At 39.3% G+C, this 27,328-nt stretch overlaps 1 protein-coding gene across 4 annotated transcripts in view; it reads right to left on the reverse strand.

Moving 5' to 3' along the window:
• Nucleotides 1-1,558: 1,558 nt before the first annotated feature.
• The window catches only part of CDC42BPA (CDC42 binding protein kinase alpha), a gene marked incomplete at its 3' end in the record, with an annotated part of 187,639 nt that continues 161,869 nt past the window's right edge, over nt 1,559-27,328 (reverse strand). For 2 of the 4 annotated variants that reach the window (XM_081997796.1, XM_081997795.1), the window contains 10 exons: nt 26,216-26,432; nt 25,407-25,469; nt 23,850-24,443; nt 21,797-21,894; nt 20,079-20,163; nt 18,245-18,368; nt 16,834-16,951; nt 5,311-5,428; nt 4,155-4,312; nt 3,059-3,190 (listed from right to left, as the gene is read on the reverse strand). In XM_081997796.1, the coding sequence (XP_081853922.1) occupies nt 3,059-3,190; nt 4,155-4,312; nt 5,311-5,428; nt 16,834-16,951; nt 18,245-18,368; nt 20,079-20,163; nt 21,797-21,894; nt 23,850-24,443; nt 25,407-25,469; nt 26,216-26,432 (1,707 nt within the window). Of the gene's footprint in view, nt 1,622-3,058; nt 3,191-4,154; nt 4,313-5,310; nt 5,429-10,348; nt 10,535-16,833; nt 16,952-18,244; nt 18,369-20,078; nt 20,164-21,796; nt 21,895-23,849; nt 24,444-25,406; nt 25,470-26,215; nt 26,433-27,328 lie in introns of those variants that run through there. The other 2 variants (XM_081997793.1, XM_081997794.1) reach the window with 2 other exon arrangements.

Genomic DNA, 27,328 nt, shown 5'->3' on the forward strand with positions numbered 1-27,328 from the left:
AAGTATTGAAAAAGCTCAGCTACAGTATGCATATGTTTTCAGTGTTCATACCAACAAAAAAACATGAGTGTGGTTTAAAATTGAGTGTATAATCAAATGGTCCCCAAATATATAAAACTATTCAAGTCCTAGGACAATTTTTCTCTTTTCAAATAAGTGATGTGGTCATTTGCTTTTCAACTGAGAGAACAGTTGCTGTTTCTCTTTTGAACAGGTGCGTATAAAAATGCACAGTACCAAACTAATGATTAAATACAGTAATCCTAAAGGAGACTGCCAAGGCTTAGAAATTGTGGTGTATAAACAGTATAGGCCTGTGGAGCTCTCATCCTCTGGAGCTTGGTTTTTGTAACCAGCTGACCTACGCTCTGCCTGAAAATGACAGTTTTTGATATTAATAGATTGCAGGCACCATAACAGAGTAAACATAGGGGTTTACTCCATTTAATTGTTTGGTGTGTCGTGGTTCTTTGGGTTCCATTTTCAGATAGAGCATTACCTCAACTGCAAAAAAAAAAAAAAATCCACAAAAAAGACCCTGTGTTCCTCTCTCAGGGGACTGTCACGCAGGCTGCTCTATCTTAAATGACTGCTGTTTAAATGCCTTCTCTCAACATCAAAATAAGATTAATGTTTAAATACAACATACAGTAAATACAAAACTAGTCTGCAAAGGCTTTGAGAAGTGTGTGGACATGCTTCACCAAAAGGAGGGAATTGTGGGGAAAAAGCAGTGGCTATACTTGAAGCAATACGCAGCCTTTAAAAAGAAGCTGATGTGGAATTTTAATAATGCCAGTAAGGCCCCACCTATCTGTCCCTCAGGAAGACTGAAAACTATTCTGGTAGGAATTAATTTCAAGTGCTTAGCTGTTTGCTAAAGCTTTCAATATTAAATGCCAGGCTTGCAAAAGTAGTAGCTTTGAAGTGAAAACAAACACCACAACCAGCTTGCTACTCTGAAAAACCCAAACAGGAGAGAGACAGGCTTTTGATATGATGGTTTCTAAAAAAAAATTTCTCGAATCCCTGTTCCAAAGTAACATTGAATGAGCTTAAACTTGAACAAGCCTCTTGATTCTGAGTGAAAGAGAAATCTCACCTAGGAGACCCAGCGTGATTGAATAGATTATATGATCTGTATCTCGTTCCCTATTTCACATTTAGATCATACCTGGAAATTACTGTACATGGTTTGATCTCACCTATAACTTCCATTAGGGAAGACAGAAACTGGAAAACTCCAAACATCTGTGTGGGTGAAACACTATATACTGCTGACTGCAAGAATATGGAATGGTTTAATAAGAGCCATAACAAGTTTCCAAAACCCACAAAACCCAGTACTCTAAATACAAAAAGCCCTTACGTGTTTGAGTATGGTCATAGTATAAAGCCAGCAACAATACTACTGAGAAGAGAGGCTCATTTGAACACACTCCCAAATGAAAAACACATCTGCCTTGCTAACTGAAGAGACATCTTCCTCTTACCATCCATTTGTACATCAGTCTCTCACTTTATTCTGTTGACTGCATGACCAGCTTCAGCTTTTTATTTATTTTTGCAACTTCAGTGGGCTCTGTCTTCCACCGCAATACTTTCTGCCCTCCAACCTGACCTGCTATTGGAACCAAATAGCAGGTGAGCACATAGAAACAGCTGCAAATTGCACAAACCCACAGCACGGGTGAGGAGGGAGAGGAAAACCAACCTTGCCAGCATGGCAGTTGTGGGTGACTAGGCATCTTCGACTACCACAGTGTGAACAGTGTGAGGTGAGTCTTCAGGTTCTTTGTTGCTACAGTGACAGCACAGCCAGGCACGGCTAGCTTCGGGCTAAGGGCACTCGTTTGGCTGATGTGTATTAGCAACTAGTATTTGGTAACGACAGTAACAGTTTTCTGGTGAGGGATGGTCAAGGAGATGTGGAAGACTGCTCCCGTCCAAGTTAAACCTGGTCAAAGGCTGACCCAGGGAAACAGTTTTCCCGCTGAATCCTGCTGCATTGAACTCCCTTGCTGCCTTAAGGACCTCTACTGTAGCATGCTGTAAGGTTCCTCAGCTGCACAGCTAGCACACAAGAAACCAGGGCAGCCACCTGGCTGACTGGTGCCCTTGGTTGTCAGGGCAGGGGTCTGCTTTCCAATCGTTACCATTTTTGCAAAGGGTGGGGATTAACATGAAAGTAGGAATTACAGCTTCAGTTATGCTACTACCAGAAGAAAAGTTGTGAAAGCACTGCAGGGACCTCTCCCGGCAGTGCACCGAGCGCTACGCAAAAGGAACATCTGTCCTGTGAAAGGTTTTAGGCCAGGCCTCCAAGTCCGTATATTACCGAGCATGAAAACAGGGACAACACAAATCTTAAATTAAAGGCTCTCTTAAATAAGCATCCATCTTCTGCTGCATACACAATGCTTTTTTTTCTTTGAATATATACATACGTATTTTACTCTAACATCTGCGTATTTATTTAAACTCTGTACTGTAGTAAAATATGCATCATTTTAATTAATAAGGATTTGCTGGCGACAATCAGATTGACATTCAAACGTGGTGGCTGAAAGCTTTTATGTGCCTCTGACATACTGATCATTCCCCATGCAGGGGAAGGGGTCCGTGCTACTTTTGTACAGTACAATGAGCTATTGTATGAAAACGAAATCCCTCTGAATCTTCTCTGGTTGATACTGGTCTGGTCTACTTAAGCTACTTTTTGGTAAGTGGGAGTGGGATAAATATGTCTTTAAAAATGAAGCAGCTGTAACCACAAAAATGAAACCAATACTAATACAGATCTACAGCATCTGGTATTTACCAACACCCTAGCCTTGCTCATTTGCTGCTGTCAAATCTGGGGAAGGGAGGGTGAGGCAGTGCCAAATGGTGCTGAAGATGACCAGCTTTTACCTTCCTCTGTACCCCACTCCCAGATCACTTTCAGTCAGGGAATGGGGAGGGTTAGGATGATGAAGGTGAGAACTGGAACAAGTGAAGGGGGACGGCCATGGGGACAGCAAGCTGCTGTGATGTCAACTCTGAATGCTGAAGCAGTTCACGAGTCCCAACTCACATGGTCAGAGCTCTCCAGGGAGAGGCTCTTGGTCTTGTGAGGAGAAACGGGGCTGGGAGGGCTGCTGAGGTTGGAGCTGTTTGATGCAGTAGAGTGTCTTGGAGAGTCAGAGTCCTGCAGCCCAAAGACACAGAAGAACACCAGTAAGTAACAGGATAGCAGGTTTGAGAGTGACTGAGGGTGTCTTGAGCAACAGGTGACTGGATGCAAAGGCCTCCACGTATTTTGCTTGTGTCCAAAAATACTGAGGATTCCCCCCCCCCCCCCCCAGAATTTTCCTGGTCCAGAGAAACTTAAGAGTAAGCAGTCAGATCACTCTGCTTTCAGCAGACCCCTGCCCTGACAACCAAGGGCACCAGTCAGCCAGTTGCTGAGGGCCTCTCGGTCAGCAGAGTGTGCAACTCCAGGTTGCTTGTGAAGCTACAGTGGCTCGTGCCTTTTCATAGATTATGATCTGAGATGCTTTTGCACTAAACTGAGAAATCTTTGTGGTACAGGCTTCATCAAGGCTACCTCTTCTATGTCACTCCCAGGATATTAATTCAAAACACCCTACCAAGTTACTCCAGCTGGATCTTCCAGAGTACTGTAGAATGCAATTATGAGCTTGAGTTTGGGTCAACAGTTGCCTTCCAGTTTCAAGTGGAAGGATATATTCAGTACTGTGAAAAGCCTGTGTGATCTCTAATTTTCTCACTCCTTGGTAAGAAAATAAGCTGGGGAAGTTTTGCTGGCCAACTTCAGATTGAACCCTCCCATGTAAAACATTCTTGGTTGGAGGGACTGAGTTTAGCACTGGGCAAGACTGCAGTCCTATCATAATGACAGTCTTGTTCTGCACAGAATATAAATTATTACATCCAATTTCTGCTCTAAATTAAATTATTATATGATAATTCTTAAATTACTTTGTTAACTTCAGGCACTCTGAGTACAAAATATCTCCTGTGAAATGGCTGCTAAAATAGCTTGAGTCTTTGCAGATAAAAGGTCAGATTGACAGAAACCCATGACAGAATGTAACTTCCCCATCTCTATCACCACACTTAAATTTTCTCCTCTTTCTCCTGCCACTCACCTCTCGCTCATAGTCCCTTGTTGGTGCATCGCTGCCTTGGTCCAGGCCACCAGAGGATAAGGAACCATCTGAGGGTGACGCCATAGGCTGACGCTTTGCTCCATAGCTACCTCCCGAGAATTCCCTCCGCAAAGCACTGCCATTTTGTGCAGACGATCCTAAAACATGCGGAGGAATTAAACCATGTTACAGACACCCACTCAACGTACAGAAATCTGTTAGCTCTTTCTCTGGTTAGTTCTGTTTTCCTCCAGCATGTCCCAAGATGCTCCAGCTCATAGCTTGCAGGCTATGTGGGCTTTGATCTTGTCTGCTGACAGCTTCAGCTTTTCCTAGGGATTCTCCGGTCCCTCCCTTGGCATGTCGGCATGAGCACACTTTTCCCCAGCACAGACCCAGTCACTATGTTTCTGACGGATAGCAGTTGTAGAAACCGGTGTGGTGGCAGCCTAGTTCCAGTGGCCTCTTTCCCAGGGAGTGGGTGGGTTGCACTGGCAGGTGCAGACTACAGCAGACATGCAGGCTTTCTGCAAGCAGTTGGCAATGTGCAGCAAACGCAGCATGTGCCATGGGAAGGGAAAAAAAATGAGGTAAGGTGGGACACCAGTCTTGCCTCTATTTTCACATTGTCCGTTATTTAGTCACTTGCCTGGTGTCAGCACAGGTCACTGTGCTCTCTGGCACACAAAGACAGCAAGGTGTTTCCAATGCAATGCAACTCTTCCATACCAGCAGCCAGTTTTCTACTGCTTTCTCTCCGCACTAGCAGCAAGAGAGGCATCAAGAGTTGTATGTAGTTCAGCAACAGAATTAATAACCATGGAACTAGTGAACAACTTGCCACTGATTTAAGACACTTAAGCAGCTTAAGCAGCAGCAAAGTAGTCCCAAGGGTAAGAATGTAATTTTCATTCTAACCTCAGTTTTAAAAATTTGACAGCTTACAAATGTGAGACTCTCAAAAGTGCTAGCTGCTTATTCATGTGCTCCTTTGAAAGCAAGATTAAAATACTGTTCTTGCCCTCAGTGGGAATACAGTCAGCAATCACTTCTGAAAAATCTGCCTAGTGGCAGCACAGATAGAACCAAATGCACGTAGATTTCCCTAAAATACTTGTGCATAGACCCCCGAAGCAACACAGTTCTGTTTGCTTACGTGCTGCTAACCCGCTGCTTGCGCTCATCGATCGTCCTGGTTCTGTGCGGGATTTCGTGATCGATGGGATACTGACTGAGCCACTGAATACGGTCCGACTTTCCTGAGGCCGAAGATTCTGCAATGCAGACACAAACGACATGTTTACTTACTGACTGCTGGGTCAACCTTCGATGTTATGAAGGAAGTCCCCAAAATACCTTAAAACCCCAACCTTACCAGAGCTGAATTATCTGGGCAGCAAGTCAGCAAAATTTGCAAAATAATATTCTGCAGTTCAGTGCAGAGACTGGAAGCACACGCAACGCGATAGTAAAGTGCCGAATTACATGGACATATGCACACAACTGAAAGAGTATGCCTAATAATTCAAGAATTTCCTTTAAAGGATGGTTTCCAAGCCTAAATTGCTATTGATATATTCAAATTATATCACATAATGCATTCTTTCTGAGCACAGGCTTCCAAGGATCTTATTAAAATTTCTCTCTTTGATGCCATCATTTGTGCCATGCACATGTAACTTTATACAATAACCATGTTAATCCCTAATGCCTGCACAGTTATGAGCACATAGTGGATCAATCTGTATTTCATTACTTATGTAGTTCCAAAGATATTAACAGCATTACTCCAGACCTACACCAGTTGAGCCAAAGTGAGAATCAGCCTCCTGTTTTCAGCCTGCTCAAAGAGGATGACCAGAGCACATGCTGTTTTTTTTCTATGTATTTTGATTACCACTCCTGTTTTGCATCCTGAGAGTTCCAGTGTCATTTTCCAAATTGGCAAGTTACTGGACTGAAGTGGTCCTTTACTGAGAGGAAGAGATAAACACAATTCCTCTACCTGGATTATGGTAGTTCCTTAAACATAAGTTGTCTTTAGAAGAAGGGAAGAGAGTACTTTGAAGTGAGTTCTGGCAGATTTTATTTCTGCTTCTGTTAACTTACAGCTGACCGTAGGGAAAAAGGCTTCTCAGCTTATTTAGCCCATCTTTCCGTATGGGCTTCTTAGCCCACAGGGACTTTCTAATGCCCATGCCTATCTTCATTGCTGGCTAAACATGAGACTTTATCCTGCTCCTAACACTATTTGCACTATTAAGTCATTGCCATTAACTACATTTAGGTTTAGGGAACCTTTGCAAGATGCAGAGGTGGAAAGAACTGCAGGTAGCTCTGAGCATTACCTTATTTACACTTTACAAAACACCCCCTGCAATAACTGTTAATTTCTTCCTATTACATTTAATTATTTTCCCATCCTCACTCTGAGATAAAGTAGCCACACATAAAACAACAGTTGCAATTGCAATGCTTTTTTAAGCTGGGATGTTACAGAAATTTCACACCAGAACAAAGATTCCACCCCTGACAAGGGTATTCTCAAGAGACCCTCAGAGAATACCCGTTTCTCTATCTGTATTTTAAAATGGCTAATTAAATAGAGGCTTTGTAACGAACAGATTTTATACAGTTCAGACTTTAGCAGATAATTGTTACCAACCTGCTGTCAATCCAGTCTTACAACGATTCTTAAAGTCATTGCTGTAACAGACCCTTTTGCTCTTACAGTCAACCCTTTGCTTCTCATTCTCCCAGTGGGCTAGAAATGGCTGATTTTTAATGTGTGACAAAAAAGCAAGAATTAAAATCTCCCCTCCTGTTCCCAGATCTCTCTCAAACACCAACAAAAGAGAGTCTGAGACCTTACCAATGAAAAATCCCTGTTTCATTCACCCCTCATCCACTGCTGCACTATTCTTAATGAGGATATATAAGCCTGAAGGCTTAAAAGTCTCCTAAATAATCTGTGGGATCACACCGCAGTCTCTTGCTTACCCCTCCCCCCTTTAAAAATTTTTTAAAATGTGAACAACCAACCTACTTTGTAGTACAAAATGTAAATTTCTGCTCCTGTGTCCTTCATCATGCAATAAACAATCTGAGTTACTGATAGGAGCATGAGCATCCAGGCTGTACATAAACAATGGAGGCTCCCCTGACAATATACGAAGGAACTAATGGGCTGAGGAATAAGTCACTGCTGTGCTTTGAGAAGCAAAGGAAAGCCAAGTGCAGCACCATGCAAACGTGTGCACTGTGGTTAGTACACTGGAATTGCAAGGAAGGTCTTTCGCACTTGTATAAACCTACAGTGGTTCATTTTGCAAAGAGAACAATTATGTTTAATGACAAGGCGATTAACCTCCTTCAACAGTGACTGAGCAGACAACATACTAGCACCAGGGGAAGGAGAGAATGGGTTGGTGCGTGGAAAAGACTCATTTATTTTAACAGTGTATTCTAATGATGATTATTTTTCATGACCTCAGTTTGCAAAGTCCATGTAATTCCTCATAGAAAGTTTCTCCACACAGCAAATCTTTCATTAATCTTTGTTCCAAAAATAAAATAAGCACATGCCAGAGACCCTGGCATTTTGGACCAAAACCCCTGGAAGTGATACGCACATGATGCAGAAAGGGGATTCAAAGAAAAATAAATGGCGGTTATTAGCAGTAGTTATAAAGCAGCAAAATGCAGCAAGTTTAAAAAAAAAAAAAAAACCAAACAAAAAAAACCTTGAGCTTGCTTTACTTAGAGAGACAAAAACCCCTCGTTTAGAGCAACTTCAAATCCTAGCAGGAAAATTCATCCCCGCTGCTGAACCAAATGGAGAAAGGTGAGAGAAGAGAAAAAATATCGGCAGCAGAGAAGCTGCTTGCTGAGCAAAGTCAATCACTGTGGAATAGGGTTCAGTGCATCCCATTCCCAGCCAGAGAACGGAGCTGCTGTGGAGCTGTGGGTTATGCACGTGCAAGCGCTGCTACGCTCGCAGCTCTGCAGCGTTACCGAGCCTCAGCTCCTGCACCCATGCCGCCTGCTCGGGCAGTGGGGCGAGATCACACATACAAGGTCTACCTAGAGTTACAACACCCATAGGAAATTGTCTGTGTTTCTCCGTCCATCATGCTACTTATTGTTGTTTTGGGTTTTTTGTTTTTAAGTAGTGTTCTGTTCGTTATGTTGTAAACCTGAGCTTTTAATTCCTCCACGAAATAATATGACAGAATCTATAAGCCTACTTTAACGGGTCAGTTTTCAGTTCCTCTGTGGATTCCATGCTGTTTTGATTCCAATATCCCGTCCATACCTGGGACCAGAGTCCCCTGGACTGCTACCCTTCTCACACTAAAATCTCCAAACACAAAGGGGGGATGGACAGACGTGAAACCAAAACTCACAGCCTCGCTTTCCATACAGCTTACAGCATCTCTACCCTCAAGCCACAAAGGAGGCAAACACTTTTCTTCATACAAGACTAAACCTCTAGTGCTCTAAGGAGCTAACAGGTACAAGACCTCGACAACTCTAGGTTGCCCACTTTGCTTTTTTCTCCTCTCCAATTTATGCTAGTAGGCCGCAACATTAGGATGAAGGATGCTCCTAAAGCCAAAATTTAGTTATTGTCTGAAACACCAGGGGTCATTCCTTCCTGATCCCAGGGAGACTACTCACATGAGAAAGGGAAGGTAGAGGGTGCGTCACAGTCCAGTGATACACCACTGCGTATTACACAGAAAATTTTGTACTACAGTTGGATTTTAAAAAATGGTTAAAATGAGAACTGAAATACAGCTTCAGTGGCCCCATAATGACCCTCTAAGAGAGAAACAAATTTCAGTTTGGCTTAACAATATTTTTTCCTTTGAATTTCAATAGAGCATTCCTCTTGTGTATTTGAATCTCTCCTCCTACCAGAAAAGCCAGGATGGGTGCAGACCTGTCATCCCAGGGCACGTTTTCCAAAATACTGCAACTTCATTTCTGAGTGTTAATGGTTGTGACAATTAGGACTTTACAACAGTGACACATGACCATGCATGTGACCAGTCAACGTTTAGCTGTGCAAATTTGTTTTGGAGCCATATGGAAGCGACTAATTTTCCTCCTGCATTTTTAAATTCCCTCTAGTACTGTATGCAGATATGTATCCAAAAACCTTCTCGGTGACAGGGATCTAGCACTCAAAGCAGTCTGGCGGTGAAGGTCTGCCATGCGTGTCTGAAGGGTGTCCAAAGGCCACAGAAACCAAGAGCATTGTTTCCATTCAAGCAATGGGCATGGCTCAGACCCATACAAACCCTGAGCAACCTACCACCATCACATACATCTACCTCACAGAGTATTCCTGATTTATCTGCGAATCTGTCCCAAGCAGAACTGCAGGCCACAGCACGGTACACAACTACAATGCACAGCACGGACTTGCGCGCCTGTTTTAGCATAGCAACCCCCACATAGTCAGACCAGGATGCACAATACAAGAAAAGACCACTTCCATCCCCCCAATTTACATTCCACCTGGAAAGATACCTGCAGAACAGTATCTTAACCTCAGCCTCTGCTTAAACCTACCATGATTAAGAGGATCTACATCAGCAAGTTGCCATTATCTTTCATTTTTGATCTTGCTTGTACGTGTTCTAACTTCACTCACTTCCTTTAACCTAGAAACTGTCAGAGGCACAACCTGTGTGTGTGTCTCCTTCAACCTATGTACAGTACTGTGTAAAAATTCTTGCACTCCACATGATTTCATCATAAACAAACAGTTTGAAAGTTTGGTCCAACAAACAGATCCAGAACCTTTTCCTAATGCAACCTGATAGACAGCATCCTGCCACTGCCTGCTGGAGGATGAACATGGTGGAACAGAGAACTTATCGTTCAAAATTTCCACATCCTTCCTGGTGATTAAAAATGCTATTGTCATAGCAAAACATTCAGCCCAGTTGTTACACAATTTATTTTTTTTTTTTAAAGCCATAAAGTATCTGTTTCTTGGCATGTCAGAGCTGTGGAAAGACCACAGCTGATCGCAAAATAGCAGAAAATAAATCAGCTAGGACAGAAGAAAGTTAAGGGGTGAAGGAAACCGCTTACAAGGGTTTTTCTCCCATGTTAATAGCCAGGCAAAAGGAAAACCACACAGTGTTAGTAGAGCGAACACCTGACTCAGCTGTTCATACCCTCAGAGTCATAAAGTCTGGAGTACCGAGGACAGAGCGTGGAGGCGGGGAAAATGCAGGGTTTATGGAATCGTAAGAGAGGAATTTTTCAGCTGAATTAACAGTCATGTGGTAGATGTGCTCAAAGTTGCTCGGAGAGGAGATCAGACGGGAGTGATGATGAGGGAATTGGTAAGGGGAACGCTGCTATCAAAGACAACAGAGAGAGAAAGCAATGAAGGATGGTTGTACACGTTACACTGGCAATAGCAGTCCGCAAGAGCAGTCAAACACTGAAGGACAGCCAGGCAGCAACCCTGCTCGCCCGCCAACACACAGGTTCTTACATTGTCACCCCCAGTCCTCTGAGCACCTTCCTTACATGATGTCATATGGGCCTGCCGCCCTTGCTGTTGCTAAAACATTAAAAACAAATAAAACTTTTAACTCATTGGGAATCAATTCTAATATTTATTCTTATTTGATATTTCAAAGAGCACCACAGTTGTAAAAGGTGCTTTACAGACAGTTGAGAAGCATCAGTTCCCTGCCTTGAGGAGCTTACAATCTAAAATAGACATAACACAAACAAAGAAAGGTGAACACAGGTGAGATGGTGTGGGGAGAAGAAAAGATGAGAATACAAAACAGTTAAAGATCGTAAGAGATTTCCTTCCGTTACTCATGCATTTTAGCGATTGCATTAAAATTAAGTATCACCCATACAACATACACAGAGTATTTCTAACGGGAGGGAACAGTATTTCAACAGGATAGGGACACAGGTCAGGTGGGAAGGTGAACTGGTTAGTGTCAGACAACAGGGACAATTTACTCTGGTGTAGACAGACGAGACAAGGCCCATGTCCTTCTGCACACTCACTTAATCCTCGCAGCGCTTCAGTGATGAAGAGGCTTTGCACTGCCATCTGTGCTGCAGAGGACAACGCCCTTAGCAGATAAGGTGCAAAAGTATTGGGAAATTCAAACGTTTTTAATAGCAATGCGCTCCCAAAGCGTGACGTAAAGAAAGAGAGGGGAGAAATAATCTTGCAAATTAAACAGCAGCAATTTCTAATTCATGTCTACAGAATGTGCTGACACAAGTGCTCTTGTAATTTAAGTCATCTAAATCCAGATTTAATGGAAAAGCGTTTCAAGGCTCGGTCTTCCTTCCCTGTGCCATCTGTACATGTTCAGCAGGTCAGCCTGCAAGGGCTTGGTTTGCCCAACGGCCACCAGCAAATCAGAAAGCCTTTTCTATTTTCTAACTTCTAATTTTCGCTTCCCCTTGTCCAACTGATTTAAACACCTTAAAACAAACAGATCTGAGTAACATTAGAAATGTTAGGACTTAAAAAAATAAAATATGGTAAAAATACAGCTTACCCCTCCACTAAACCTAAGGCACTACTTTTTGTAAGTGGAACGTATTAAAGTCTGGAAGAACAGTAAGTCACATCCCAATACATATTATCAAACATTATTTTTACTGTTCTCTTAATTTCAGCTGGTAAAATCCAACTTTTTTTTTTTTTTAAACACACAATTATTATGAGGCTTTGCATGTTAACCAAAACATCAATTACCACATTATGGCATGTAAGACATAATATACATTAAATTGTTATTAGTAAGTTTAGCAGCATCTAGATATTAGTACAAGAAGCCACCATTCCAAGAATGGTCTGGGAAAGCAGACTTTGCTGAGTTACCTACTCACAATAGAGAGCTGCCAGCAAAGGCAGCTACATTCCTAAAAGCCAATACGGGAGAAAAAGGGAGTGTCTTAAATCACAAGCTAAAAAGCAGAGTAGGCCAACTGCAGACCATGAAAATATTTAGCCGGCATTCATGAATGTGAGAAAGCCACGATATGGCAACATTTTTAAAATGATCCTCCATGGAACTTTCTCCATGGACTCTGCCATTAGATGCATGCATGGGGTTCCCACTTTCTTTAAAGAATACCAAAAACGGATAAGTATTCATTTACTCTGAAAGTTTCTCATTTGAAACAAGCAAAGCTTCACACATCATCTAGAATGGAGGTATAATGGCTCATGTATAATGAGGTCAAACTGAAGCATAATGTTCAAATATAATGGCAGTCAAGACTAGCTTTTGTATGTGAAATACTTAGGCATGCAGAATATGAAAGCAAAATCAATCCTGTACATCTGATGTATACAGAGAGGTCGTCTGTGCTGCAGTAAGTGCAGTTCCAGATTTCAGATCTTCACTACAAAGGAGCATCCACGATAAAGTGGCTTCAAGGGACAAGAGGGCAGAAGGGAGGCCAGACTGTATGGCCAGTTAATTGGTGACAGGCTGCTAGGGAAGAAAAACATGTAAATAAATAAGTTTGGGGATATACTAAGCGGAATGATTCTAAATTGTACAAAACAAGACAATGACCCAGATCGAGTATCCACAGCAAATAAAATACAAATGTGTACTGGTTATGGCTCTGTTAACAGCAAACAAGAACTTCTGGTTTCTGTTGTGTTGCAGTCCACAAACTTTTTGCCAAAGCCAGACCCGTGAGTAGCTGCTCGCTATGAAGAAAAGAAGGATGCAAATTTACAATTGCCTGATAACCTCTAATATTTTCTCTCTTAAATCTGATCTCACTCTGAGCCCTGAATTTGTTTGTTTCTGCCCAAACACAGGACTATACTGAAGTCAAGGGTGTCTGTTCATGGAGAGAACAACGTGGGACTAGGTTAATAGACTGAAATTTGCCATAAACATAACTCACTGTTCATGTTATGTGCCTACTGTATACCAAGACCTGGGAAACAACGCACAGAGAAAGCATCTTTCCCCCTTGTGTGGCTGCATCAGCAAGGGCAATCACATGCAGACAGGTCTGTTGCGCATATGTTGTATACAAAACAGATGGCTACATATCAAGTAGCCTGAAAGAGTTTACAACGCTCCATTTATCCAATTTTCATTTTGTACTTTTACAAGACAAATTAAAGTCTCTAACGGTGGTCTTTCAAAAGACACCATTAAGAACAGTAGTGGGCAGACAGCAAGCAAGCTCCTGTTGGCTCTGCATCTACCAGGCAGTTAGACCATGGGTTAAGGTAGCACAAGTGTATGTCCCCTCCTGCCCACCGACGTATCGCAGCCCAGCCATGCAAGGGCCATCACTATTAGTTCTAATTCTGCGCTTCGTTCAATTTTTGGCATTTCCCCTGAAAAAGGCAGCAGAGGCAGGTTAGTGGGACTGCAGAGATAAGTTTTGATTGGATTCATATGGCATATCGAAAGTGAATATGTATCTATTCATAAATAAATATAAATACATACATATACATAAACATTGTCACTTGCTTTATAGAGTTCATGCATGCATGATAGATAAAAGCTAGGCTGAGCTGGCTATTTAGTTTGTGACAATCTCATCCAACACAGAGATTAAAATACCTGTTCTCTCTCTATTAAAACCTTTTTATTACTAAGGACCCTTCTGCCTACATAGCACTATACTAACTTCAGTGAAAGCTCATGCTGGATGAACAAACTTGTATCAGTAGATCCAGCCAAATTTGAAATTGCTCAAGTAAGTCGAAAGAAACTGCAAATAAAAAGGCCCACCCCATTCTTTCATACACTTTCTGCATTCCAGTATCTCATACAAAAAGAAGCTGGTATCACCTAAAATAGTTGGATGAAGAGAATTTGAGAAAACTATTAGCCTTGCACTACTTGTTCCCCCTAGTGGTAGCCCTCTTTAAATGCAAAAATGTATTTTAGCATCCCGTTTCATAAACACAAACAGGCATTCGCAAAGTAAAATGCTGCAATCTTTCCCATAGTTCTTTAAAAAGAAATATTTTTTCTTCTGAAACATACTCATCTACTTAAAAATACAAAGAAGATGTTCCAGCTGCAAAACCATCACACATGCTAAGAAGCACAAAAACATATAGCTATTCACCTTTTTGGAACAAGGTATGAATCTAGTGAAATAATTCTATGTACTTGTAAAGAAATTGCCATACAGATGAACTGTACGCAGGGCTGAATGAGTATTATTTTACCTTATATCCCAATTCTCCAGGAAACGTCCTCTATTTCCACCCTTTCTTTTAATTCTAAGTTTATCTTTCAAATAAAACATTAGACTCAACACATAACATCACACGCACACACAACTCCTTTTCTTCTATTTTTGTGCCTGAGAAACAAAGTAGGTAGTTTGGAACAGACTAAATGAAAGCTTAGTCCAGCCAAATACCTTACAGGAAGCTGTTGGAAAAGAAAAAGCTGCCTGAACTGTAGTAGCTCTTGACAGAACATTTGCTAATCTCAAATTACACTTTCAAATTCACACACTTTCAAGTCCCATGATTGACGTAATTAAGTTAGGATTGACTAATCCATTAGTTGATTGATTTATCCATTACGTTAGGAATACAAATACAACACGATATTGCAAGGAGCTGCTGGAAAAATACATGTCAAATTTGCTTTACCTGCAGTGACATCTCCCAGCACTAAGATTGATAGCTACTTGCAAGTAGGAGTTTTTAATAGTAACTTTAAAAAGCAGCTGCAGCAGTGGAACAAGCGCTGAAATCAATTCTATATCATACACATTTTTTAATGTCTTCTCATCGCTTTTAAGTGTGGAAAGTGACTCATGAATTTCTTTCAAAACATCATATTGATTGGTAAGAAGCAAAGTATCAGTCCTAACTTCAAACATGGCCTTTGAGCTAATACAAGGCTTGCATAATTAGAAGAATTCAAAGCTAAAAGCCATTTAGAGATGACATAGCTGAAGAAGTATTAATCCATGTAAGTCTAGAAAATCCCCTTCTATAAATAAAAATCATTCCTCATTTTACACTTGCCAGATTTGGGGCTTGATTAAGAGTCCTTGCAGCTTTTGATTCCCATGAACTTTCAACTACTGATGGTGTGAAACAGGATGTCTTTTGCCCTACCTTTAGCAGTAGCAGATTATTTTCTTTGCTTAAGAGAAAAAAAAAAATATTTTAAAGAACTCACTAGAAACGGAAAAGTGAAAAAAGGTTCTGATCTACATCCTGCCCTGAAGCAAATTATCATCCTCTGTTTAACATTAGACACAGACATACTCATATTCAGTAAGACAACACTACCTGCCAACTTCCCTTGGTTTTGTCATGTGTTTTCTAGAAGAAGCTCCTTCATTATTTATTCATTTATGAACATACACACACAATGTTTTTTGCTCAATTGCACTGAATATATTTTTATTGAGAAATTTCTCATCAAGTGTCTCTAGTATGAGACAAAGTAAATCCTCTCCTTGCATACTCTCATCTAAGGAAAACACAGTGCTAGAAGGGCTCATGTATGATGTGCGACTTTATGGTAAAGTGTAACAGAAAACTACCATTTGCTGCAAAAGTGAGGTAAAATGAGGTTATGCTCCTGAACTCCTAAACTAGCGCAACTGCATGGTACACTTTATTTTCCAGTCTTATTGTTGTTTCCTTTGGGCTTTTCAGCACCTGAAAATTCCAATTTCAGCATCTACTTCCTGCTTTCTGCACAAACTCCAAGTAATAACAACAACCATTTTAGACAGCACTTCCGTACTAATACCTATATCTTATGGTGATACTCATAGAATCTGTTTGATACTGTATCGTTTGATCTTTCTTACAGTGCTAATTAGCATCTTCTGAATCACATCTGTGTCATCGTGGACAAGTTTAGAAAACAATACAGGACACACAAACAAGATGCTCAAGGTAGTGTGAAGCAAGCAGTATGATACTCTCCTATTAAAAATATATTAATTGGTCTTTAGCTCATCAAAAGTTTCAGTAACTTCCAGGTGAGTATTTCCTACATAAGGTTTTGTGGAAACAAACATATGTGTGTGCTATTACATGTTTTCTTTTCCCATTTTTCAACTTAAAAGGTTAGTTTTTATGTAAGAGCTTCTGTTTCATTGAGACTAGTTAATTTGGAGAGAAAATGAAAAATAGCATCTTTGCCATGGAAGGAAATTTGGGCACTACACACTGTTGAACTGCTACAGTTCCACTGTCTGAGGAAAAGAGGCTGTAAAGAGCGAGGCTAAGTTGGAGCTAAAGATGGGAGGAGAAGAAAGGAAGTAAACTTACAGCGATACAGTTCATGGAGAAAGGAATTTCTCTTTCCATTCCCACAAAGAACACAGAACAAATCCTCTTAATTTTTTCCCTTCATACGGTCATAAAAATTATCATCAACACTGAGAGGCCAATCTGCCTTAAAACCCAGAAGGGATTAGCCACTCCTCCTCCTCCCCTCGATGCTCAAGTGTCATCCTCTTTGTTTAAATTTTTGCATGTAAAACAGAGTATGCTCAGCTCCATTTCCCTAGTTACACTGCTCCTGATAGGAAATACATCAACATTCCAAATACATATTTAAAATTGTATTTGTCTTTCACTTATTTGCAGCCTCTGTTGCAGTCAATCAATCATTCTCATGTGTACTTTACTACTTACCATTGGAAGGTCTTTGAGAATCTGTATACCATCTCCGGGACCCATATGTGCTATATGGTTAAAATTAGTTGGGTTAGAAATTAATTTATTTCTCATTTCTGGATCACGTAGCATCTCCCTGGAAGAGAAAATACTTTGTTTAGGTATTTCATTCGAGGTGAGGATGGATTTATAAAACAAGTACAGCTTTGATAAGCTACTTTTAAATGGAAATTAACTATTTAACCATGTGAACAGTGATAAACCCTTGCTATCAGCACTGGCATGGACAAGCTTCCAGCTTGAAGAGAGGGCAAGGGACCAGGACAAAAGAATGCTGTTTGCAGGCTAACAGCCCATGCCCAGTAGTTACGAATATTCATATACAAACACTATGAGCTGATAAAAAGCTCTGTAAGATGAGTAAAAGCAGAACTAATTTGTGATGTATTACAAAGTGGAGATGAAAATGAAGTAAAAACATGAAAATAGAATTAAAGTAATACTGCAGTACCTTTCTCAGTCTGTGGTCAGAATTAAAAGCTCTTCAAAATGGCAAGGATGCATTTCAGAACTCAGAATAAATAGAATTTTAAAAGACCAAACCGCGATCAGCTCAGAAAAGCAAGGACAAGAACTGGATTTTTATCTCCACTGTACACAGCTGTTACTTTTCTTAGAGCCGAAAAGGAAGGAAAGCTGGGAGCCAACCATCGGTGGAAGACGTTGGAAGTTAGAAAACTGAAATACTCAGTTCTTGGAGTGTAGCTTAGCATAGTAGCAAGTCATCTTTAGTGAGTGATAGTAAATGGTCAGTAACATCCTCTGTGAACACTGTGAGCAGTGCAGACCTATTTTTATTGACATTTAGGAAAGTATTTATGACCTGTTAAAGACTTCTATTAGAAACACATCCTGAAGTCCTATGTCCTCTGAAGAGGTGAGTTTTCTGAGATTTATAGAATGTTTATGTAGTTAAATCTATAAATCAAGAAAGCAGACGCCTTGGAATACTGCTGAGAGTAGAATTGCCTTCAGAAAGAAAAGCAGAACCAGAGTCTGAAAGTAATTAATCCATATGCATAGTTAGCATAGTAATCTCCTTTTTCAAAGTGTTTATTACAGATCTTTATACATACAGTGTATCTGCACACCTATGTACGTATATACAGTACGTGGAGACATGCATTCCAAATTACAGCTGTTTCACATAATTGATTTCAACTAATAACTACTTGTGTATCCAGTGCATATCCATATCCAAACCGGTATTAACACAAATTAAACATTGTGGATTAAGGCAGTAGGAAGAGACAGAAACATCTGAATGGGCACTCCAGAAAGCAACAAATAAAGTACTACATTGGCATCACTCACTGTCCTTCAGGGCCTACAGGCATGTACAGAAGAGAAGTACATGTTTAATACTGACCTCCTCTGCTGCATCCTCTCTTCCTCCGGTACTCGGAATGAATAGCGGCGCTTGTTGTTGATGTTTCGAACCATTTGCTTTCGGCTGTTATCTGATGTCTCAGGAACTACCAGTTCGTCACCCTCTGAAATCAATATAAATAGGATGATCCAGTGAGACACTTCATTAGGTATTCATGGAATTTGAATTCAAAGAGATTTTCTCCCCCTGCTCTTGCTAGTGTCCGACACTACCCATTTCCCATCAAACCTGAACAAACACTGCTTAATTTATGGGTTTTCTTGGTCACTATCTAGTCTGTTATATAGTAAACCTTCTTCACACACAAGCTGCCACAACTATGTTCTCAAAATACCGCTGATTTATTCTTTCAAACAAAACATTTAGGTATGCAGGAAAGCATCTCAGTCCTCTATCTGAAACTTTCTTTGGCAGCTCTCACTGAAAATCAGTAGAACAGTCTTGTTCTGCCAGTCGTCTCGAAACTCAATGCAAGATTCTATTTCATTCTTTCCCTACTCCAAAGAAACTACTCCTTTTGAAATGTTTGAACACTGATGTATTTTGGTGCAACTGTGGGAAGAGGGAAGGTTTTTTTCTGCATGCATAGGTCTTGCCAAGGCATCTTTAATAAAAACATGAAATGTATAGCAGTGATAATCATACAATAGGAATGTTACTTTGAATGAACGCTGCAACTTCTCTGTCTTTTATATATATGGAGACTAAAGTTACACTTAATAAACTTGAACATACCCAACATCTGCTGCCTACTGATAAAACAGTTTTTGTACAAAACTGAAATCTCTTCTTTCCTTAAGATCAAATGGAGATTTCATGAAGTGTGGAATCTGCTAGGTAAGTAGCTTCAAGAAAAAAAACTTGAGATACAGGAGATACACCTGGAGGATGCTTTACCCTTTGGCAACCTTTTTTTAAAGACTGTGAGAAGTGTACAGGAGCAAAGCATCAGCCTTACTCACTTCTGATCCTATGCGCTCCTTTTTTTTCCCCCCTCTTCTGCTCTACTTTTAATGTTCAATCTTTATTAGACTTGAAAATTCTTTATACATACTTCCATCATATTACTCCTCTCTACCATTGTCATCCCTTTTATACTAATTTTATAGCAATTTAAATAAACACTCAAACACCGTCAACAGCAGTATATGTTTCCAGAGTGTTTATTTCCACTATTTTCAGAGTAGTTAAAAAAAAAAAAAGCTTTTGATTGTTAAAACAAAGCACATCCTGCCTCCACCTAAGAGGTTAAAAAAAAGGTTAAGGAAATTACTCAGGAGCATGCTTATGAAATGGGCTCTAAAAAGAAAAAAAGGTCAAAAAGACTCCTAACAATAGAATTCAGAAGCTAAAACTTTGGCATACCATCATATGTAGCCCTAATAACAAGTTATGAATACATAATATTACTTTCTGATCCTTGGGAAAGGTTTGTTTAGGTTAAGTGTAATATTAATTTTAATATAGTACTGCCAAAATCATTATTAAAGCCTTTAATTGTGCAGGCATTTTTAGATAGTGTTCTGGCAGGTGATCCCAGATTCGGAGGGAGTGTCTAGTCATTCTATTTTCTACTTCCAGTCTCCATTCAAGTCTTCATTGAATATTCAAAAGGGAGAAAAATGTTCAGGGTAGCTGTCTAGCAGGCATGACTGCAATCACCGTGGAACCTATCAGCTTTTGCTTTCTCCCAAATTAACAAGCACCCATATGTTTGAGAGACCACTTTTTACAATGCACACATCCAGGCCAAAGAAAAATGCTCTTTCTAAACAAAAATTTGCATTATGAAAATTGTCTTCTCTTTACTTACCTGCCATTTTGTTTTTGAAATATATTAATCTAACTGTCTCCAGGCCTAAAAGGTTTAGTGATCCTTCTGTATTCAAGGGTCGTACCTGAAACAAGGAAAATCAGTCCTTGTAATAGTTATAATGCACATTTATAGAGTGCATCTTATTCTGAAAGCTCCAAGGAGCGTTACAAACTCTGTAAAAGGAGCACTGTTACAAAGCCAACCAGGGAGCAGAACAGCGTAACTGGCCAGAGCAAACCCTCCTCCACAGAACTGCAGGCTGGAGTGAGCAGTGTCTTTTATCTCCAGTAACACATGCCTGCTCTCAAGAATAACAATTGTGAGTCATTAAAGCCATGAAGCAGGGTTAAAAACAATTTTAGATTTTAAACCTCTGTTTGTAGGATGAGTACAGTGGGAGTTGCCTAAAATTCCACTTAAAGACATAGGTTTAACACCATGCCTCCCAGCATTTAAATAAACAGTTGTTAGAAGTCTACTTCATATAACAATTCAATTTAGTCTATTAGATGCACAAAGCAATAAACTGTGCTTTTATTTTGTCTTAGTATCATGTCACAATTACACTTTGCAACCTGATAAGAGTATATACAGATTGCTAAAACCTACTGGTATTTGTGATTTCCAGTTTCAAAATGAAAGAAGCATTCCACTCTCCAAGTCTGCAAATTGTGTTAGAAACACAGTCTTCATAATAGATTTCTATTTTAGAGTCTCCTAGATGTAGTAGTTCTTGTTTGTTGAAAGTAACTTCATTCATTAAATGGGCAGTCTTGAGCCAAATATTAATCAAAGTACTAAAGCACATTCTGCTGTGTAGGAAAAAAAAAAAAGCTCTAACTGCTTCATAACTTAAAGTTTGGACATCAGAAAGTAGAGGAAACTTGCTCTAGAAGGCCAGATTCTTCTTCTCTCCTAAGATAGTCAGTAGCTAAGCACCTTGATCTTTGCATTATGTATCCTTACAGCATTGCCATAATATCTTGATCTACATCTGACGTGGAAAATTGATATGCAGAGAGACTGAATGACTAACACAAGACCACAAGGACAATTTCTGGTAGTCCTATGTCATTGAAACGACAGTTAAAGGAATTATGTTTACACTAATACAAAGCTGAAGTCAGTCTAAATTATGGGGAAAAAACCCACTGTTCTTTTTTCTTTTGAAATACAGCTGAGCAAACACCTCCTAAATACCAGGGAAGTGTCAGTTTTCAAAAACTTCTTCGACAAGTGATCCAAACCTGACATCATCCTGGTTATTTGTACTGGGTGAACCAAAATGTTCTAACCCTATCTGTCTACAGTGTTCTTAAGCACTACAAGATAGATTTTTAAAGGCCTCTTTAATTATCCACCTGTTTAACATCCACCATTTTTTGGTAATAACACAGATGCAATCAGTCCCAATGAAGCCATATGCAATTAATACTGATATTGTAGAGAGCAGCTTGGTAAGTCTAACATACTTATATGCTCCAGATTGACCATTCATCTAGAACACTGAAACCACATGCAAACCACATTTCATATCTTATACTTCAAACAAAAAGCACTTGTTTCTTTGCAGTAGCTCTTCTTTTAGTTCAATTATTTTTAAACAAGTAATTTTAATGACAGCTTCTGATGTGCTTAAAAAACCTGGTATGACTGTAGCAAAGCAATATTGAGTCTAGACATACTCTTTAGCTGGTATTGAAACAGCAAGTTACCTTTTTGAGAGGAATAGTCTGAATCCACTCCATGGAGTTCACGTCGAAGATATCAATTGCATTTTCACTGTACACAGAGAGGTATGGTGCATTGTAACCTGAGAGGTAAGGATTAGGTACAGTGTCATGTCAGGGCTATGACATGTCACAGACAGGGCTCAAAATATAGAATTTCTTATGGTTTAACCCTATTTATTACAAAAAGAAGCCCACCCCACAATCCAACAACAATCTTTGCAAAATGTGTATTAACTCAAAAATGGCCAAGAAATTTATTCTGAAGGCAAACCATCACCAAAAAAACCTAAAACCTCCATACCTTTCCTTTTAACTTTGCACAACCAAATTACTTTTTGAACTACAAGGCGCTGCAGTTTACTCTGCCAAATACTGATGTGGTTCAACTTTTTTTTTTCTTCTAAAAGCCTGATTTTTAAGAGCTTGTATTTTTGTAAGTGATGTGGCAGGAGAACATATTGTTGTTATTTAATAACTGTTATTTGAAGGAACTGAGCTCTTAGTCTTTGGCAGATGTACTAAATGAACATCAGTTGGAACTAAACACCATGACGCAGTCATAAAAATCTTCGTGTTTCCTTCTAGCTTTAATTCTCTTTTCTTATTTTCTGGATTGTAAAGAGAATTCTTGTGCTACTCATCTGGCACATTTCCCCAGGATGAAATTTGTTGCATAGGGACCACTTTTAAAGGAGAATTCAGTATTTCCATGTTGGCAACAAGACTGCCATGGTCTGCCAAGACTAACAAGAGCATCCAATTTGTGTTTAAATGTTAACAGTTTTTGCTATAAAATATACCTCCATTCCGAATTGGAATAACATCAAGTCACTTCATTTAAGGCAATCAAAAAACTTGCATAACTATCAATGACCAGTATAGATGAACTACATATGAAAATATTCAGTTTTAAATCTATTGCAAAATCTTTTATTTTGATTCATTCATTCTCTGTGTCCATTGCAATAATCACATTCTTGCCTGAAAACCAGAACTGACATACAGACTGTAAAAGTTGCTCCTTCCACGTTCAGAAGGGGCTTCACTCAAACAAGGTGAAACATTCCTCTCCTCTGCAGTGTGACTGTATTGTTGTCACAGTGAAGTAAGAAGGCGGACTATTTTAAAAATCAGCATAAGACTGGGTTCATTCACACATACTCTGAGGACAAATTTGGCTAATCTTTATGTGCATTCAGAAAGACATTAAAAAGAAGATGGGCATTGCAGGTTTTTTTTTCTCCAACTGTCACAAAGATAAAGCTTCAGCTTTGAAAAAATGTGCAATCAATGTTTAACACCGTTCTTGCTGGAAACTGAAATATTGAAAAATTGCAGTATTATTCCCTTAAGGTTATGAAATATAGTTTCTGTACTGCCTGCCATACATTGTATTTTGGAAGGGAAGAGGGAGACGGTGAGGGGGAACTTAAAACCTGATCTTTTAAAAAAAGTAAAGAGAGGAGATGAATGAGAAGAGTGTCAACAAAACTGCTGAGGAAGAGAGTATGAAGGAGTAAGAAAAGAAAAGGAAAAAACCCATTAAGTAGGAATAAACATCATTAGAGAAGAACAAGTCAAACTACCAGATCCTGATGACTCTGAACATCAAGAAAGCTTGAATCACAATGCTGAGCCAAAGTACAATCAAATTTTAAGACTTTAAATAACAGCAGTCCAGTATCAGTGGTAGCGAATGCATAAAGATCCCATTAGCCTCTGTAGGACCTGAGACTTTTGGCTGTTTTAGAGATCAGCCCATGTGTCTAGAAATTGGACATCAGAGTTAGAAATCCTGAGTCTTGATTCCTCTTTCTGCTACAGCAGTATAGATCAGTGACAGAGTTGTCAAAACTAGCATAAATGAGATCAGGATTAAACCCTCCGGCTAGATTAAAAATGCTGACAAGAAGCTGAGAGTGTTCATTTACCTGTCAGGTAATTATCCTTGAACTTCACCTCCTGTGGATATTAATACAAGCAGTGATCGCTTCAATGTACAATAGCAAGCACACTGACACACATGGCAACTTACAGCAAGATGACGGAGTTGCAGGCCACATCAATTCTTGTTGTCTAGATCTTCGGCCCTGGCAGTCAACGTAAACCCCTACGCTGCTAAAACACAGCAGGTATTCTTTATTTGAGATTTCGACTGCACAGATGGCATCAGTTGGCTGCTGTGAGATAAATGATAGTGTGTGGTCATCTGGATGGAGCAGACTGTATGGGCTGCCTTCTCCGTGAAGGGGATATTTTAAGAAACCTGACTGGTAGCCCACACAAAGACGGTCACTGAAGACTGACATCCATTGGACATTCCCCTGGACTTGGATCTCCTTGATCTTTTTGTGACGTGTCTTACTCTGATTTAGTTCATAACAGAGGACCTGCCTTTTCATAGCTACACACAGGCATGTAAGAGCTCCGTGGCGCGCATGTCCAGAAACTATTGACTGACAACCTTTTGTCTCTGCCAGCTTATAAAACTCAGTCTCCCTTCCATCCAGGGCAGCCATAGGGAAAAGCCGCACATGACGGTTTCGTCCTGAGATTACTGCAATGAGCTGTTCATTTGGGATAAGCTCAATCTGATGAACCTTCTTGTTGTCACCAACACGGATAATCTCTAAAAAACCAAACAAAACAAAATGCCCCAAATCCAAGTAAATAATTTTGAAATGTGAATTAACTAAAACATATATATTTGTAAAGATAAACTATGAAGTAAACCCAAGAAATCCCCTTTATTGCTTCCCTGCAATATTAAAAAGTACAGAATCAAAACTTGCATTTTAATAATACCAGATGTGGCAATGCTGGATAGACCTTTGGCTTTTCCTCATCAGAAAAAGGGAAGAGCAGATCCAACGCAATAACAACCGCTGTATTATTTCAGTATTCATTTCAAAAAACAGCTTATAGCTGCAAAACTACAGGATAAAGGAAAACCCTCAAAGAACTGAAACATAAAATTTAACATGTTGCTTGTTGAATTAGCTTGGGCATCTGTCATTACACCTCTTTACAATATTGAACATAAGTTTTCATTTCCAGTACCAAGGAGGAGGTTACAGAAAAGATCGAGCCAGGCTCCTTACTGAGGTGCACAGCAGCAGAAGAGGATACACTGGTCACAAATTGAAATGGGAGAGATTCCAACTGGATATGCAAAGAAAATGTTTAATTGTGAGAATAATTACACTTTGCAACAGGCAGCCCAGACAGACTGTGGAGCCTCTGTCCTTGGGGATTTTTAAGACGTGACTGTACAAAGCCCTGAGCAACGTGGTCCGAATTCAGTATCGAGCCTGCTTCAAACAACGGAATAAAGCCTCAGCTGCATTCCAGGTGCTGGACCTTTGTTACTGGAAAGGATACCCAAAACAGAAAGCACACAGAACACCTTCCTGATTACCAGCTCTCATGTGGGGCTGTCCAGCTGATAGTAAACTGAGAAACTATAGTAAAAAACTATAGTAAACTGAGAAAAATGAAACCAGAGGATATTGAAAGAGGAAAAAAAAGGTTACAAAGTCACTTTCTGATTATTTAATATTAGGGAAGTTACTACCAGTTCCTAATCTCTTACCATCTTTGGTGACATGCACAACAAATAAACCTTCTTCATTCCCCAGAGCTATTCGTTCATGGTCTATGATATTAAGGAAAAAAAAAAAAAGGTTATTTTTCTTCGGAAATTCTTCTTCAACAATAGTGATAATTCTGATTAACAGAGACAGTTTTTTAATATCTTGGAATAAACAAATATGAAGCCAAATCCAACACATTCATGTAACAAAAAAAAATTGGTAACCTCCCAATCTATCAAATTTCTGAAAAAATAAGTCTTTTCCCATTTCTCCTGTTAGTAGATGTAACACTAAGAAACATAATTTTTAACAAAATATTCAAAGCACTTAAGTGTACTACCGACTTTGAAATAACTGTAATATCTTATTTAAATATAAATAATCCGAGTTTAACATTTTATGCAGTAGCATTTAAAATGACTAAATTAATTCTCTAGTACTACGTTTTCTCTGTGGTCCCACAAGCAGATTTTGTACAGTCAGTGATTTACATCTATTCTATAGTGCTAATTTTGCCCAGGTAAGGAATTGTGTTTACAGAATAACAAGAGTGATGTCCAATTCTCAGTTAAAATTATTCATAATATTGAGTATGTGTGAATACGGGGAATATTCTTAAAAATCTGACAAAAGTACTGGGTAGTGAATTGCACTTCTCTCTTAAGCCCATACACATTTCCATATGGGATAAACCCACTACATATTACTCTTGATTCAGTAGATAACATCATTTAACACATTTTTGAAAAAAAAGCATGCTTTTAGCATACCCATTTTTCTTAGAGCTTTCTTCTTATTCATTTCATACCTATGATTGCTGCTGACTGTGTTGTTTTGATGAGGGGTAAGGTGCTGTCATAAGCTTCTTTGGGAACATAGACTGAACGATCTTTGAGTTTGTTCTTTTTCAAGATCCTATGCAATTCATTCAGCACTCCTACCCACTTGCTTTTTTCATTCTCACCATCTGCTAGAATCAGGATTGAACACTTATTACTGGATGCAGAGAGCTGGGAGGCCGTGACCTGGAAAATTTTAAAATATGCATTTTAAGTCATAAACAATGAAAAAAATAATCACGATCATTTTTACAAGGGATGCTTATAAATGCCCTTTTCATTAGCTGTCTGCACTAAGAATGCAAACATTTAGTTAACAGAAAACACTCTACAGCAATCAAGTACCCACAGCAGAAAAACCTGCAGATGTGAATAACTCAAAGAACTGAGTAACTCAAAGAACTAAGAAAACTTTGGCTTTATTCTAAACACATTTGTATTTATTCTATAATTTGGAAGTGTCTGCCCTAGATAAGGTAGTCGTCTGTTTCTCACAGCAATTTTATAATGAAAGCATGTCTTAACAAAGTGTTCTGTATTTTTTTAAAGACCAATAGTTTTCGTTAATAATTTTATGTAATAGGAACAGTCTTTATGGTAGAATGATCTATGATCCTTTTCATGTATTTGGTACAGCTATTACAGATAAAAATGAAAGCCCCTTTTGTAGGTTTATCTCTTCTCAGCATGCAGAGTGATGAACAATTTCAAAGCTTTAAAAACAAAAAGTGAAATACTATGGTATAGTAAAGAAATGATAGGGGAATTAAGACACCAAAGATATTTCATTGAGGTCAAAGCTTCAATAGAATGCATAGTAAAAATAAGAAAAATATTAGAAAAAGCCAATGATGGCAAAATGTTGGACCAGATAATAGACATAAATTTTGATGACTACCTTACACTAGATTTCTATACTGACTACCTGATGAATGGAGTTTTCAGAGATTCAATGCATACATACAAAGAAAACATAAAATAAAGACTTCAGGAATAACACGACAAATTAAACTGAGAAGCAGAAAGCAACTTCAGGAAATGAAAATGTAGAAGGTCATGAAGAACAGAAGAATTCCAAATGA

Source organism: Phaethon aethereus, assembly GCF_964289735.1.
Source record: "Phaethon aethereus genome assembly, chromosome: 3".
In the NCBI taxonomy this organism is placed as follows: domain Eukaryota; kingdom Metazoa; phylum Chordata; class Aves; order Phaethontiformes; family Phaethontidae; genus Phaethon; species Phaethon aethereus.